Consider the following 16,760-nt stretch of genomic DNA (forward strand, 5'->3'; position numbering starts at 1 on the left):
CATGGAGGATGAAGTTGATTAAAGAGGCTGCTGTATTTTTGTGATCAGATTTACCCAAATATCACAGCTGTTAGTTTGGCTAGCTCATTGCCTGTCTTGGGAAGAATTTAAGGCAATATATTTTCTCTAGTGACAGGTTCTAGAATTCAGTGACGGTGTTTTGGGCGGCTCGAGGAGCAGCAGCAGCGATGGAGGAGTTCGGGACTATAAACTTCCCCATGTTAGCAGACGAAGAAGAAAGCTGCAGTGCCTCTGCTGTACCAAGTAACGGTAGATGTTACAGCACTTCACTGCAGGTATTGTGGGGCTAAATGCCAACACACTTTTACCAATTGATTCGTACTAGACGGGTAGCAACGGAGCTAACGTTACGTCAGTCATCCAGGAAATATAGCCTTAGCACGCTAGTTTAGGCACCCCCCTCTCCATTGTTGCTAGTTAGCCTGCTGCTAGTTATTCGACACCCTTGCCGAATAATCTCTGATAATAATAGCTGCAGTATGCTGTTAGCTAGTTAACAAGTCAATTTCATTACATAAAGTCAACAATAGAAACGAGTCTGAGTTAGTATTGAGTCCATCTGTAATGACTGCTCTTACAGTACTGTGTCTAGTTAGCTAGCTCTGTCGCTCTGGACCAGTGCAACTAACGTTAGCTAGCTAGCTTGCCCAATAAATCAGACTGTGTGATAGCTAACGTTACCTCTGTAGATTTCCACTCTGGGATTCGAAAGAGGCCACTAGCTAGCTCTAGCAGAGTCTGCTAGCTCAGCAGAACGACATATTGCCCGTTTTTGCCAGTTCTTAACTCAGCCAAGATAGCGCCACTGTAATTTAGATGCTTACCAATATTACACGGCGAATTGGTGCATAGAACACGAGCTAACGTTACACCATATAATTCTCAGATCTAATTTTATTGGTCACATACACATGTTTAGCAGATGTCAGTAGTACTTGCTGTATTGTTGTTTTAGCCAGTCAAGCAGTAACTAGCTACTTAGCTATCTCAGGTACCATGAATGATATAAGCACCCATAACTAGTATGTGTGTCATCTCTATTCCCTGAAGTATCCATACAGTATTGTCTTGACAGCTGTAGCTAGTGGGTGGCACATATTGTTGTTATTATTAGCGTGTTATGCAAAGCTACACAACCTGTGTTTTTACATGTCCGTTTGCACATCCATTGTACACACATCACCCTAACAGAGTTACTGCATTGCATCATCAGGAGGAGGAGATTTCAGCTGCAATGGAGGACAGGCAGTATTGGGAGCCCGGACCCACTTTTCATTCCGAACAGAGCTCGTTTTCATAAAGCATCTCTGACTAAGACTAAAATCATAATGAATAAGATTACAGGGAGGACCATGTCTCATATACGCACTCCTACTCTGAGACACTTTTTGGATACAGGCCCTGATGATTGTAGCTTTAATATTCTGCTGCAGGATGTAATGTAACATATTTTCTGATATCAGTCATAATAAGCTACTTTATTTTTCTCCTCTGTGACCATGGTGTTGTAGAGTTCATGGCATCTCTGTCCCAGAGCCAGCAGCAGAATATAATATAAAGATAATTGGATATCAGTCAATCACATTTATTTATAAAGCCATTTTTACATCAGCCGATGTCGCCAAGTGCTATGCAGAAACCCAGCCGAAAACCCCAAACAGCAAGCAATGCAGATGTAGAAGCACGGTGGCTAGGAAAAACTCCCTAGAAAGGCAGGAACCTAGGAAGAAACCTAGAGAGGAACCAGGCTATGAGGGGTGGCCAGTCCTCTTCTGGCTGTGCCAGGTGGAGATTATAACAGTACATGGCCAAGATGTTCAAACGTTCATAAATGACCAGCGGGGTCAAATAATAATAATCACAGTGGTTGTAGAGGGTGCAACAGATCAGCACCTCGGGAGTAAATGTCAGTTAGCTTTTCATAGAGTTGAAAACAGCAGGTCAGGGACAGGTAGCACGTCCTGTGAACAGGTTAAGGTTCCATAGCCGCAGGCAGTACAGTTGAAACTGGAGCAGCAGCACGACCACGTGGACTAGGGACAGCAAGGAGTCATCAGGCCAGGTAGTCCTGAGGCATGGTCCCAGGGCTCAGATCCTCTGGTAGGGGAGGGAGAGAGAGAGAATTAGAGGGAGCATACTTAAATTCACACCGGATAAGACAGGAGAAATACTCCAGATATAACAGACTGATCCTAGCCCCCCCCCCGACACAAACTATTGCAGCATAAATACTGGAGGCTGAGACAGGAAGTGTCGGGAGACACTGTGGCCCCGTCCGACGATACCCCAAAACACAGCCAACCAGGCAGGATATAGCCCCGCCCACTTTGCCAAAGCACAGCCCCCACACCACTTGAGGAATATCATCTGACCACCAAATTACTACCCTGAGACAAGGATGAGTATAGCCCACAAAGATCTCCCCCACGGCACGAATCCAAGGGAGGCGCCAACCCGGACAGGTAGATCACGTCAGTGACTCAGCACACGCCTCGGGACGGCATGGAAGAGCACCAGTACGCCAGTGACTCAGCCCCCGTATTAGGGTCAGAGGCAGAGAATCCGTAGTGTACATTTTTATTTATTTATCCTTTATTTTACCAGGTAAGTTGACTGAGAACACGTTCTCATTTGCAGCAACAACCTGGGGAATAGTTACAGGGGAGAGGAGGGGGATGAATGATCCAATTGTAAACTGGGGATTATTAGGTGACCGTGATGGTTTGAGGGCCAGATTGGGAATTTAGCCAGGACACCGGGGACACCCCTACTCTTACGATAAGTGCCATGGGATCTTAATGACCTCAGAGAGTCAGGACACCCGTTTAACGTCCCATCCGAAAGACTGCACCCTACACATGGCAGTGTCCCCAATCACTGCCCTGGGGCATTTGGGGATATTTTTTTAGACCAGAGGAAAGAGTGCCTCCTACTGGCCCTCCAACACCACTTCCAGCAGCATCTGGTCTCCCATCCAGGAACTGACCAGGACCAACCCTGCTTAGCTTCAGAAGCAAGCCAGCAGTGGTATGCAGGGTGGTATGCTGCTGGCATAGCGTGACCGTAGAGTGACCGTAGCGTACATGTAGGTATGTACGACAGGACCAAATCGGAGAGATAGGTAGGCGCAAGCCCATGTAATGCTTTGTAGATTAGCAGTAAAACCTTGAAATCAGCCCTAGCCTTAACGGGAAGCCAGTGTAGAGAGGCTAGCACTAGCTATTTTTTGGGTTCTAGTCAAGATATCAGATGTTAATGAACTCTTCTCCCCTCTGTGACCCCAGGGTGCAGCTGCATGTCCATGGCATCTCTGTGCCAGAGCCAGCAGCAGTGGGTTAAGGCCTCCATCAGTTGTTCATAACAAACTACTCTTTTTCCTCTCTGTGACCAGGGTGTTTTCGTTGAAGAGTGCATGGCGTCTGCATCAGAAGACAGCATGGCGTCCCTGTGCCAGAGCCAGCAGCAGTGTGTGAAGGCCTCCATCGTGTCCAGCTGGCAGCTGGTGGAGGCTCAGGACCAGCTGTGTGGGCTGGAGCTGCACGGCTCCGAGAGTGTTGAGCAGGAGCATGCCCGCGCCATTGCCAGCCAATCAGAGCTCTCTCAGACGGAACAAGAGTGGCGCCGGAAGGAGAACATGCTGGGAGGCAGCAGAAGCCCTGTGCTCAGTGCTGACAGCAGCCAGGATGTGTTTGACAAGGTAACTATGGAAACTTACACACACTCATTGAAACACAAGAGAAAAATACGAAGTTAAATGTCCCTGACAATAATAAAAAGGGATGCAAACTTGCCACTTCTCGGGGACATTCGCTGTTTTGATCTCAAAATAGGTAATCCGTGTGAATCGTGTCGATCCGGCTTGAGGGTCTGGGTGTTGAGGGCACCACATGTTTCTGGCTACAATCATACACTACCAAAAGTATGTGGAAATCTGCTTGTCGACCATCTCATTCCAAAATCATGGGCGTTAATATAGAGTTGGTTCCCTTTTTTCTGCTATAACAGTCTCCACTCTTCTGGGAAGGCTTTCCACTAGATGTTGGAACATTGATGTGGGGACCTGCTTCCATTCAGCCACGAGAATTAGTGAGGTCGGCACTAATGTTGAGCGATCATCACCCCTGTCCTCTGAACTCCACTGTCTCCCTGTCTCCCAATGCATTGATTACAATATCCTCCTTCTGACCTACAAAGCCCTTCAACACCCCACCCTTACATCTCAGACCTTCTCCCCTACCAACCCACACGCACACTCCATTCCACCACAGCAGGCCACCTTGTCATCCCCCAGTTGAAGTTACAGAGCTTAGGCGACAGGGCCTTGTCCAGGGTTGCTCCTAGGCTCTTTAACTCCCTCCAGCTATCTGTGACTGAGTCCATCACTATCTTTCAGTCCCTCCTAAAGCCCCACCTCTGACAAGGCCTACCCTTAAGCCCAAAAATACTAAATAGCAGTTTGGCTTAGAATACTGACACGACTGCGAATGCAAATCAAACAAAACAGTGGTAGCAAGTAGGCCTAGTAAACAAAAAATCAGATCGATGAAGGCATGACACGATCTATATTTAACTTCTCTGCGCTACGGATCCCTTTTACGGGATCATTTTCCTAAACAACCGCTGAATTGCAGGGCGCAAAATATTACTAAAAATATTTCTAATCATGCAATCACAAGTGAAATATACCAAAACACAGCGTAGCTTGTTGTTAATCCACCTATCGTGTCAGAATTTGAAAATATGCTTTACAGAGAAAGAAATCCAAACTTTTGTGAGTGTATCAATCAATGCTAGAACAGCTAGCCCCAAATTAGCATGGTCACGAAAGTCAGAAAAGCAATAAAATGAATCGCTTACCTTTGATAATCTTCGGATGTTTGCACTCACGAGACTCCCAGTTACACAATAAATGTTATTTTTGTTCGATAAATATTACTTTTATAACAAAAAAACGCCATTTGGGTTGCGCGTTATGTTCAGAAAACTACAGCCTCGTTCCGTTCGATGAAAATTCCAAAAAGTATCCGTAATGGTCGTAGAAACATGTCAAATGTTTTTTATAATCAATCCTCAGGTTGTTTTTAACAAACATAATCGCTAATATTTCAACCGGACCGTAACCTATTCAATTAGAGAGAGAAAGAAAATGGAGAGCTACCCTCTCGCGCGCAGGAACTATTCAGAGGACACCTGACTACTTTTGAAAAATCTCGCTCATTTTTCAAAATAAAAGCCTGAAACTATGTCTAAAGCCTCGTCACAGCCTGAGGAAGCCATTGGAAAGGGAATCTGGTTGATACCCCTTTAAATGGAAGAAAGACGGGCCAGGAAACACAGATAAAAATATATATATATATATCACTTCCGGGTTAGATTTTCTCAGGTTTTCGCCTGCAGAATCAGTTTTGTTATACTCACAGACAATATTTTGACAGTTTTGGAAACTTTGGAGTGTTTTCTATCCTAATCTGTCAATTATATGCATATTCTACGATCTGGACCTGAGAAATAGTCCGTTTACCTTGTGAACGTTAATTAAAAAAAAAAAAAAAACTGACCCCTAGCGTCAAGAGGTTTTAAGCTAGTTGCATTAACAGTAAACAAAAGGCAAATGGTGATCCAAATAATGCAGCCTTGCACAGCTGTCTTGCCAAACAAATAGGCCTATAGGCTCGCTTCAAACATGGAAAATCATGCCGCTCATGAGTACAGCAACACGTTGTGATATGGCACAATACACTTCTGTGGATCAAATTCGAGCGACTTAATCAACTAAGCAATGCCAGCCTACCACAAACACGTTTCCAGAGTATTGAGATTGTCCAAATATGTATTATCTACTTGTTATTCTCTGAAAATATGCAACAATTATTTTTGACCCTTTTGGACCCTCGCAGGTTTGCATCCCTGATAAAGCTACCTACCTGATTAGTACACATGTAATCTTTCTCCACGTACTGTGAGGGCGAGTCTCAATTGTATCTCCTTGATTTCTTGTGTGCTCTCTTGAAACCTTATCAAAACACATTGAAGGAGAAGGTTCTGAAGAGGATGTGAGGAATAGTTATGGACTCAGTGTTTCTCTTTTTCTTTTTCTTTTATAGAGTATTATTAATTCAAGAAGTAAAAACGTTGAATTGGAGGATCATGACCAGAGCAAAACCTTTGTTCAGAAGTATGAACAAGAACTTAGACATTTTGGTGAGTGAAATGTTTAATCTATAACTTGTCGTAGTTCAATATTGAGTTATGCAGATCCATGGTGGAGCCATCCATCCATGGAGCTGGTGTTGTCCCTCTAGTGGGGCTGGGGGAGAATGTGGTATTGGTCCGATGGTCTATTGTGATTGGTCAGGCATGTTGCGGAGGTGGGATGACAGCCAGCGGTTCCTGTCTGACCTGCCTCACCTCGTCTGTGAGGAGACTGCCAACTACCTGATCCTCTGGTGCTTCAGACTACAGGCTGAAGAGGTCAGAACAGTCACACACGCACACTGTCCTGTTCTGTGTACAATATTTGATACAATATATGTTATCTAACAGCCAATGTCACCCGTATGTTTCCTGTTCAGAGTTGACGCATAAAGTTTTTTGTTGTTTGTTTTATAATTAGCATTTATTTTCAGCATAAGATTTGTATAAATGCCTTGAAATTGTATGAGGTTTTATCAGTAAGGCCCACCAGAGGGTGCTGTTCCATATGTATTCGCAGTGAGTTAAGCAGGAGGCCCTGCCTCAAACGCCCCCATCATTGGAGTGGATCAGGGCTGGAGTTCCGGCTGTCCTCCATTCGTTCTGCCATCTTAATTGCTGCTGTCTTAGTAGGAATGTCTAGCGCCATAATCGAGGCGTTTTCACCCCACCTCGACAGCTACTCACTAATAATGGGGGGTGGGGGTGGGGGCAACATGTCAAGAAACTAGGTTAAACTCACTGTCTGCATACAGTCAGTTGTTCCTAATGTATAATAAGAACTCCCTTTTGTCCTCAAGCTCACACGCAGAGTATCTGGATAAGAACTTACATATTTTAATATCAACCACAGTGTTTCAGTTGGTCACTGGGGCATCTATTTGAGACTGCTTGATGTGCCTTTCACTCCACTACCCATAGTGCTATGGGCCTCGGTCAAAAGTAGTGCACTGTTTTAAGGGCATAGGGTGCCATTCGGTGTCACAGAGTCTGGCGAAAGGCCTCATCTCCCCCTACCCTCACCCCTTGCACTCAAGGGCATATCAACAGATTTTTCACCTAGTCGACTCGTGGATTTGAACCAGCGATCTTTCGGTTTCTGGCCTAACACTGTTAACAAGCTAGACTACCTGCCGCCCAATGTTAGAGGTTGTTGTAACAGTGAAAGGTTACATCCTGTCCACTTCCCCTGCCAGAAAGAGGCCTTGAAAAATATATATTTTTACAGTTCAGGTTTACAAACGTTTACTTTATAGTATAGCCTACAGAGACTGTATTTGTGTTATACAGATGAATTCACTTAAAAAAATAAAAAAAAATTAAAACATTGTTTTTATTCAACCACAGAAAGAGGCGTTGATGGAGCAGGTAGCTCACCAGGCTGTTGTTATGCAGTTTATCCTGGAGATGGCCAGCACCTCCCAGCAGGACCCCAGAGGCTGCTTCCGTCAGTTCTTCCACAAAGCCAAAGTAAGCCTCTATCTATCCTGGGCACTGTTTTAGATAGTGATGCAACTTAGGCATACAGGTGTTTTTTAACGATGCATCGTACAAAATAACGGCCAAAGAAGTCGCACCAGTTTCCCAAAAGACCACGCAGTACACTCGTTACGAAGTGGAACTTAACCGTGTCGTTACAGGAGCTTTTCTGTGCCGAAAAGTATTATAGAATATCTGCGTAAGAGTTTGCTGTAGCTCTTAAATGGCTATTCAAAGTCATCTTTAAAAAATAAAATTAAAAAGTTTTGAACAATACAATTTTCCCCATCAAGAGAAGAAATGTTCTGTAGCTTATTATGTATTTGTTTGTATTATATGTTTGCCTTGTGTTATGTATTCTGTGTTTTCTTGTGCTATTTTCTATGCAATGTTTATGTAAATTCAGCATTTCTTCAGTTTGTGTCAATTGTGAGCCAGAATGAATATAGACACGTTCGCTAAAGAAAATATCAATGTGACCTAAAAAATAGGATATGATGACAATGGTTTTGATAATTGCTCAACAAATCATTGTCGCCTAATGACAGGCAGGAATTGAGCTTCAAGTAGGCCTACAGATATTCCACAATTCAAATAATTAAACCTGAGGTAGCAAGTTAAGCTTTGTCAAATGCGTGAGCTTTTAGATAATAGTAGCATATAGGCATAATAGATACAAATATTGAAGCGGCTCAGATGTAGCCTAATGACTTAATACTAGGTAGGTATATCGATTGCGCGCACAGTACCAGTCATAAGTTTGGACACCTACTCATTCAAGGGTTTTTCTTTATTACTATAATCTACATTGTAAAATAATAGTGAAGACATTAAAACTATGAAAAAACACATGGAATCATGGAGTAACCCCCAAAAATTGTTAAACAAATCTAAATATTTTTTAGATTTTTCAAAGTAGCCACCCATTACATTAATGACAGCTTTGCACACTCTTGGCATTCTCTCAACCAGCTTCACCTGGAATGCTTTTCCAACAGTCTTGAAGGAGTTCCCACATATGCTAAGCATGTGTTGGCTGCTTTTCTTTCATTCTGCAGTTCAACTCAACCCAAACCATCTCAATTGGGTTGAGGTCAGGTGATTGTGGAGGCCAGGTCATCTGATGCAGCACTCCATCGCTCTCCTTCTTGGTCAAATAGCCCTTACACAGCCTGGAGGTGTGTTGGGTCATTGTCCTGTTGAAAAACAAATGATAGTCCCACTAAGCGCAAACCAGATGGGATGGTGTATCGCTGTGGTAGCCATGCTGGTTAAGTGTGCCTTGAATTCTAAATAAATCACTGACAGTGTCACCAGCAAAGCGCCATCACACCACCTCCTCCATGCTTCACGGTGGGAACCACACATGCGGGGATCATCCGTTCACCTACTCTGCGTCTCAAAGACATGGCGGTTAGACCAAAGGATAGATTTCCACCGGTCTAATGTCCATTGCTCATGTTTCTTGGCCCAAGCAAGTCTCTTCTTATTGGTGGCCTTTAGTAGTGGTTTCTTTGCAGCAATTTGACCATGAAGGCCTGATTCACACAGTCTCCTCTGAACAGTAGATGTGTCTGTCTGTTGAACTCTGTGAAGCATTTATTTGGGCTGCAATCTGAGGTGCAGTTAACTCTAATGAATGTATCCTCTGCAGCAGAGGTAACTCTGGCTCTTCCTCTCCTGTGTCGGTCCTCATGAGGGCCAGTTTCATCAAAGCGCTTAGTTTTTTGCTACTTCACTTGAAGAAACTTTCAAAGTTACGTTTTCTGGATTGACTGACCTTCGTGTGTTATTTCATAGTTTTGATGTCTTCACTATTGTTCTACAATGTAGAAATTAGTAAAAAAAAAAAAAAAAAAAACCTTGAATGAGTACATGTGTCCAAACTTTTGACTGGTACTGGTCACTGGTGGCCCACTTTTTGCAGGTCCTTTTTTGAGAAAAAAAATTGTGAATTTTTTGGAAGGGGGGAAGTCAGTCGGGGTCTCAACATACATACTGTTGGGAGTTAGAATAATAGAATACACAAGGTGCCATTTTGAAATCTGGATGTGCATCAGCAGTCACTCAATTAGCCCATGTCAGCATTTTCTTTTTTTCTTGGTTGGTAAATTAGTCTAGCTGCTAGGAATACACTTGTAGTAAGCATGGTCGAATTACCGACTGGCATGGGGCCCATTGATCATCAGTTATCATGTTAAAAACTGCAAACATTTGCCTCCACCCTATGGCAAAATGTGTAGAATTGCAGGAATTAGTTATAACATCTTCTCCGCCCCATGGCAAAAGGTGTAGAATTTCAGGAAATTAACTTTTAGAGCACAAGACTGTTCTCGTCGATGTCACAAGGGGGGCCGCTAAAATATTTTGCTTAGGAACACCTGCTCTTTCCATGACAGACTGACCAGGTGAAAGCTATGATTCCTTATTGATGTCTCCTGTTAAATCGACTTCAATCAGTGTAGATGAAGAGACGGTTTTGTGGAAACGGCTTGTAAATCAGCCTTGGTCTGTCTGCTGAGTCACTGTCAAGTCATTATACCACAAAGTAATTTTAAGAAAAATGATTTACCCACCGTCTAACCAGTTGTTATTAATAAGCTAGGTTAAGGAATTATTCAACTTTTTGTGTTGTAATTCAATGACCAAACTTGTTTTTCATGGTTTTTTGTTATTATGTAACTAACATGTTAAAAAAAAAAAAAAAAAAAAAACTTTTGCTGGAGGAAGGAAGGTGTACGGACAGTGATGTAATGTGGTCAGATGACCACTAGAGTGACAGGAGTCAAGACAAAGATTCCTACAACACAACAAGGCAATGATATACAGCTACATGATTTCATACCAACACACTATTGCATTCATGTGAAAACATTGTAAGCATTTCTGTATGATTTCCAGTCTGACATGTTGATATGATTGTAAGTTCCTTCTGTGAACAGTATGGTTTCATGCCAAAATATGTTGCATTTGTCATCTGTAAACATTTATCTACAACTGACACTCTTTTAATATATGCCATTTTAGAAGACATTTGTTGCATCTGTTATGATTCCAAGTTCCTCTTGTCAACAGAGGATGATCAAGTGGATATACTTTAATGCCGTTGTCATTTCTTTCTATGCAAGGCAGGACAAGAGGGGTACTTGGACGTATTCCATACTGAGCTAGAGGCCTTTAAGCAGAGAGTAAAAGAGCACACTGTCAAGTGCAAAGGAGAGACACTCCCTAACTTTACAGAGCACCAGAGCAGCACAGCACGCTGTCGTCCGGACCCCAAAGAAGTTCTAGAATCTTTACCCCCTGTAAGTATTCCAAATGACATCATTTACATGTGTGGAAAGTTTGCGATTTTTTTTTTTTCCTTCTTTTTTTTAAAAAAAAAAAAAAAATTTTTTTATTGAAATGTATTTTTGAAGCTGTACGTTCTGATACATTCTGATATGTACTACTATGTGAATATATATATATATATATACGGTACTATATGTATGATTCTATTCCTATCATTCTGGAACAGGAACTGAAGTCCGGCTTCCAGCTGCAAGACATGCAGATTCTCCAGAATGTTCTCAGCACCATGAATCCACAGGTATTGGCTACACTTCTCACCACAGTTTCCACAGAGGCAGACACGTGCTGTAGGCCTGTCGGATCTGTTTATTCAGCCACACTATTTGTTGAGAAAGAAACATTTTCTTATGTGAACATTGATTGAGATAACCGACGGAAATATCCCAAGATACCGTAACTGAAATTCATGCTCAAGTTCAAGCTGTGCTCTCTGTTTTTGAAACCGAGGGTAAATTAACAGTCATTGTGTTGTTTTCGAACATAATTACTTTCTGGAGAGTGAGAGAGAGAGCGAGGGGGATGGTAGTGAGTTAAAGAATGAGATCACCCCCAACTGGGCACCTAAAGTTTGACTTCCTGCCAAATCCTAACAGACGGAGGGAAAATCAACAAATGTCCTCTCCTCCACAAATTATACTTAGTTAGCAGCAGGGGCTTAGTTGGAAGTCTAGACGTGGGCCAATTTAACTCCTGTTACATAAGCATTATAATCTGCTTGAGCAGCACAGTGTGTTAACCCCTGGGTGCATCCTAAATGGCACCCTATTCCCTATATAGTGCACGTCAAAAGTAGTGCACTATAGGGAATAGGGTGTTATTTGTACATTCACTCAGAGCAGACGGGTCTACTCTCCAACCCTCTCCCCCACATGCTCACGAAACACTGGGCCTGTATTCACAAAGAGTCTCAGAGTAGGAGTGCTGCTGATATGGGATCAGTTTAGCCTCTTAGATCATAATGCATGAGATTTATATGGACAGAGGGTTGGACCTGATACTAGAACAGCACTTCTATTCTGAGATGCTTGTTAAATACGGGCCCTGGAGAGTTGTTCACTGGAGTTAGACATGGCAGACTCCTTTTTAGATTGAGTGCTGCTGAAAGGTGTTACTACAGGGAACTTGGCGATAGGGAGTTAGCAATGTTCGCTATCAGATGCCCCACGGAGCAGGTGGATTAGGGTCGCAAACTACACTTCCCAGGGAGCAATGTTTAGCACTAACCCATAGAAATGAACTCGTCATATTGTAGAAGTGTGTCTGCTTTCCTCTTTAGATGAGTTATGCCTACCTGTACTGCAATCATTTGCATGATTTATTTTTGAATTTTCTCGGGGAGTTGAAGTTGCCCTTACGTTCTGTCTCTGTTTTGTACCACCAGGTGGCAGAGTACCATGTGAAGCGCTGCCTGGAGGCTGGCTTGTGGACCAACAGAGAAGGGAGATGGTCCAAGGAGGACGCTACTTTAGAAACAGACGACCTGCGCATGATGGAGACATAGCGAATGTGGCGCAAGCGCCCTCCTTCTCCCCATCAGTTCATGACACTCAATAGAAATATTACAAAATGGAGGAAAAAAGGGCTGAGCTCCCACAGACTTATTTTTGTATGCCGCAGAATCAGCGCTGGAATGTGTCCTGCACTTTATATTTGTTCAAAACAAAAAAAGTATTTAAGGGAAGACAATTGGTAGGTATTTTGAAGTGCTTACTGTACCTTTGCTTATATCGCTAAAGTATCTCTTATGTCATATCTTGAAGGGAGTTTGAAACAGTTTTCATCTACAGTAGGTTTGACTGGACCCGGCGCAGTCCTTCCCTAGCAGGAGGGGGGAAAACCTGAGCATTAGAATAAAACACGCTCTTGCTGTAAATAAAAGTACATATTGTTTTTTAATTGAAGAAACAAAAGGCCCGTTCCTGTACTCATGGTTCTGCAGTGGACATCTCCGACGTGCTGTCTAAAACTGCTATGATACTAGCGTTATGTGGTCAAAACTGTCCGAGAAACTTTCAGAGGAACTGCTCAGTGCTCCTTTAAACTCCTGCGTGTCCAGTTCGTCGTCATTAGGCCAAACATTGACAGTACCACGGTGTTGCCACGACGACGTAACTATGCAAAGTGATCTGTTGACCGCTGTACCCGAATTCTTTTGTTTTTGTTACTGCTCGTCACTCCACCTCAACCAACCCTCCAAAAATGTGTCCGTCTGTCTATGTCGTCACAGAAGAATGAGCTTCTCAACATACGTGTGTGGCTGCTAAACCTGCTCACAGACTTGATTGTGGAATAGAAACAGATCGTAAAACTTTCTGGCTGACGTAGCGTGATTAACATCCTGTGTCAGGCTCTGCTTCGGTGCTCTGTTTGAAATAGAACAGCTTTAAAACAACTGTGTTCAGGGGGAAATGCTTTTCACAGGCCTACCAGCCATATTAGGGACTTAGACTTTTGCGGAGCGTCCAAGGTTGACATTAAATGGAAAACTGTTTGTTGCTTTTCACCATTTTTAAAAATGTATTATATTTGTTTATTTTAAAATTTTAAACAGTTAGCCTGAATACAGTCTCTTCCAGCAAGTGAGACTTGATAATAAATAATACACTTGTTATGAAATAAAGTTTAAGGTTCATTAAAGTATATTGATACATGTATACACATTTAATAAAGTAGTTATTCCTTTGACTGATCAAAGTACAGATAATGTGCTACAAAAATAATGCATATAATATGCTGGTCAGACATTCGGCATACATTTTCAGTATAGATGAATCGGATTACAAATCTAAACTCCCAAGGCATGGCCACAGTCAGAGAAAATATACAAATATCGTAATTAAAACTAGGCATCGGCTAATTACAGCTTTTTTTGAGAATATACGTCTCCGTTATAACTTATGAGCCTGGCATCCAAATAGATTTTGTGACGTTTCACTTCGCGGGAGTGCAACGTTCACTCTGGTTTAACCAGGCTAACAACTTCAAATGACAGCTACTCTAAACTACTGCATTTCTGGTGACAAATGTGTCATTGGCATTAAGTATTTTTTTTATCATTAATTAATTGCATGGTGATCCACATTTTTTTATCATTTAAAAGCGACACGATATATTGTCATGTCAACAATAGTTACTTGGCCCTAAAGATGAATTCAAGACAACTTCACCTAATATAATGGCACTTTTCTCTTTACCCCATTATAGTTGTCCTGTACACAGACATATCTGTTTGTGCTGTTCTGCCAACTTCTATCGTCATTGTTTGGCATGACTATAGAAGTTGGCCAGAGCACAAACAGATCTGTATTGTAGCTTGTTGCCAGGTGGTTTTGTATCCAATTCATACCATTCCTTGGTCAGGCGACATATGGAATGAACAGAGATGGAATGTGACATTTAGTTGAATGAGTGGTCCTCATCCACATATGTTGTAGTAGTAAATGATATGGTCTTATATAGGCACTGAGATACTGTTACATTTTGGACCGAAGAGTTGAGTCCCATTTAAAGTTGTGATAAACTGATCCATTCTTTTCCCGGGAGTGTATTCTATGCTTTCCCAACAACCTTTTAATATTGTGGGGAGAGTTTTTTGGACAGGAAGGCCTGAATGTGAGGCCAGGTCTTGTTGGTTTCCGTTCCTGAGAATGTCTCCAACACCCCTTTACTCCTGTTGTTAGAAACAGACATTAGTACCTCATGACAGTCATGAAAGTTATCACAATAAACATAAGCAGTGAACCAGGTCATGTTCAGTGGGTAAAAAAAAAAAACGTTTTGAAATGGGGAGGTACTACTACCTTTTTCTCCAATAAGAACAGATTTCCGCTAAATGTTTTGCTGCCGTATGCTCTACTGAACGCAACCCAGTTCCTAACTACATAATACTTTCACGGTTGCCAACATAGATCATTCACTGTTTAACAAAGGGAAAGAGATCACTGTACAGTGTAATGCATTCACTGTCTGGTCTCATTTCTGAAACCTGAATCCTTTGTTACAGTCCCAAGATATTTCAGTTCTCAGACTGGCCTCTGTAGTAGGGTTTATTCATCTTTATCAATTTACCAGTGAAGAAGAGCCCCAACATCTATGTTATCAATAACTTGGACGCTATAACATCCTATGTACACAGGGGGCTCTGCCTACTGTTTTCCTTTTTTGAATTGGCCAGTGAAATGTGTGGATGTAATTTTCATCTTGGCTTTCACACATGCACTTAGCTATGCATCTAAATTCAAATTTCTAGCTAATTGAGATGAATGTCCGTTTGTTACGCCACCTTATGTCGCAGCTTTGAAAGGGCAGATCTACAGTAAGCCTTGAAGCCTATGATGACCCGAGAAGGGCCACTGCAATGTTATTATGCAGTTACAGCTTATATAATTTAATAACTAATATAACGGTGTATCAAATGTGTTGTACTAGACTGGTATGTTTTTGGAGAGAAACAAATACAGTGTATATATATACAGTTGAAGTCGGAAGTTTACATACACTTAGGTTGGAGTCATTAAAACTCGTTAAAGTCATTAAAACCACTCCACGAATTTCTTGTTAACAAACTATAGTTTTGGCAAGTCGGTTAGGACATCTACTTTGTGCATGAGACATGTAAATTTAACAATTGTTTACAGACAGATTATTTCACTTATAATTAACTGTATCACAATTCTAGTGGGTCAGAAGTTTACATAACCTAAATTGACCTTGCCTTCAAACAGCATGGTAAATTCCAGAAAATGTCATGGCTTTAGAAGCTTCTGATAGGCTAATTGACCTCATTTGAGTCAATTGGAGGTGTACCTGTGGATGTATTTCAAGGCCTACCTTCAAACTCCGTGCCTCTTTGCTTGACATCATGGGAAAATCAAAAAAAATCAGCCAAGACCTCAGGAAAAAAAATTGGAGACCTCCACAAGTCTGGTTCATCCTTGGGAGCAATTTCCAAACGCCTGAAGGTACCACGTTCATCTGTATAAACAATAGTACGCAAGTATAAACACTATGGGACCACGTAGCCGTCATACCGCTCAGGAAGGAGGCGCGTTCTGTCTCCTAGAGATGAACTTACTTTGGTGCGAAAAGTGCTAATCAATCCCAGAAGAACAGCAAAGGACCTTGTGAAGATGCTGGAGGAAACGGGTACAAAAGTATCTATATCCACAGTGAAATGAGTCCTATATGGACATAACCTGAAAGGCCGCTCGGCAAGGAAGAAGCCACTGCTCCAAAACCGCCATAAAAAAGCCAGACTATGGTTTGCAACTGCACATGGGGACAAAGATCGTACTTTTTGGAGAAATGTCCTCTGATCTGATGAAACAAAAATAGAACTGTTTGGCCATAATGACCATCATTATGTTTGGAGGAAAAAGGGGATGCTTGCAAGCATAAGAACACCATCCCAACCGTGAAGCAGGGGGGTGCATCATGTTGTGGGGGTGCTTTGCTGCAGAAGGGACTGGTGCACCTCACAAAATAGATGGCATCATGAGAAAGGAAAATTATATGGATATATTGGAGCAACATCTCAAGACATCAGTCAAGAAGTTAAAGCTTGGTCGCAAATGGGTCTTCCAAATGGACAATGACGCCAAGCATACTTCCAAAGTTGTGGCAAAATGGCTTAAGGACAACAACGTCAAGGTATTGGAGTGGCCATCACAAAGCCCTGACCTCAATCCTAGAGAAAATTTGTGGGCAGAACTGAA

At 42.2% G+C, this 16,760-nt stretch overlaps 2 protein-coding genes across 3 annotated transcripts in view; one reads left to right on the forward strand and one right to left on the reverse strand.

Annotated features, from left to right (window-relative positions):
• Positions 1-13,639, forward strand: cdc37l1 (cell division cycle 37-like 1). 2 transcript variants are annotated; one of them, XM_038970598.1, is made up of 8 exons: positions 1-296; positions 3,413-3,718; positions 6,126-6,222; positions 6,377-6,492; positions 7,561-7,683; positions 10,821-10,997; positions 11,213-11,284; positions 12,428-13,357. In XM_038970598.1, the coding sequence occupies exons 1-8, from the start codon at positions 189-191 to the stop codon at positions 12,545-12,547; spliced, it is 1,119 nt and encodes a 372-aa protein (XP_038826526.1). In that variant the 5' UTR covers positions 1-188; the 3' UTR covers positions 12,548-13,357. The 2 variants fall into 2 exon arrangements, with proteins under 2 accessions (XP_038826526.1, XP_038826527.1); XM_038970599.1 differs by lacking the exons at positions 6,126-6,222; positions 6,377-6,492 and having other exon boundaries at positions 12,428-13,639.
• Positions 13,603-16,760, reverse strand: part of ak3 (adenylate kinase 3) — a 27,725-nt gene continuing 24,567 nt past the window's right edge. The window contains exon 5 of the mRNA XM_038970600.1: positions 13,603-14,716. Coding sequence (XP_038826528.1) covers positions 14,617-14,716 — 100 coding nt within the window. The 3' untranslated portion in view covers positions 13,603-14,616. The remainder of the gene's footprint in view (positions 14,717-16,760) is intronic.

Source organism: Salvelinus namaycush, chromosome 31 (assembly GCF_016432855.1).
Source record: "Salvelinus namaycush isolate Seneca chromosome 31, SaNama_1.0, whole genome shotgun sequence".
Taxonomy (NCBI): Eukaryota; Metazoa; Chordata; class Actinopteri; order Salmoniformes; family Salmonidae; genus Salvelinus; species Salvelinus namaycush.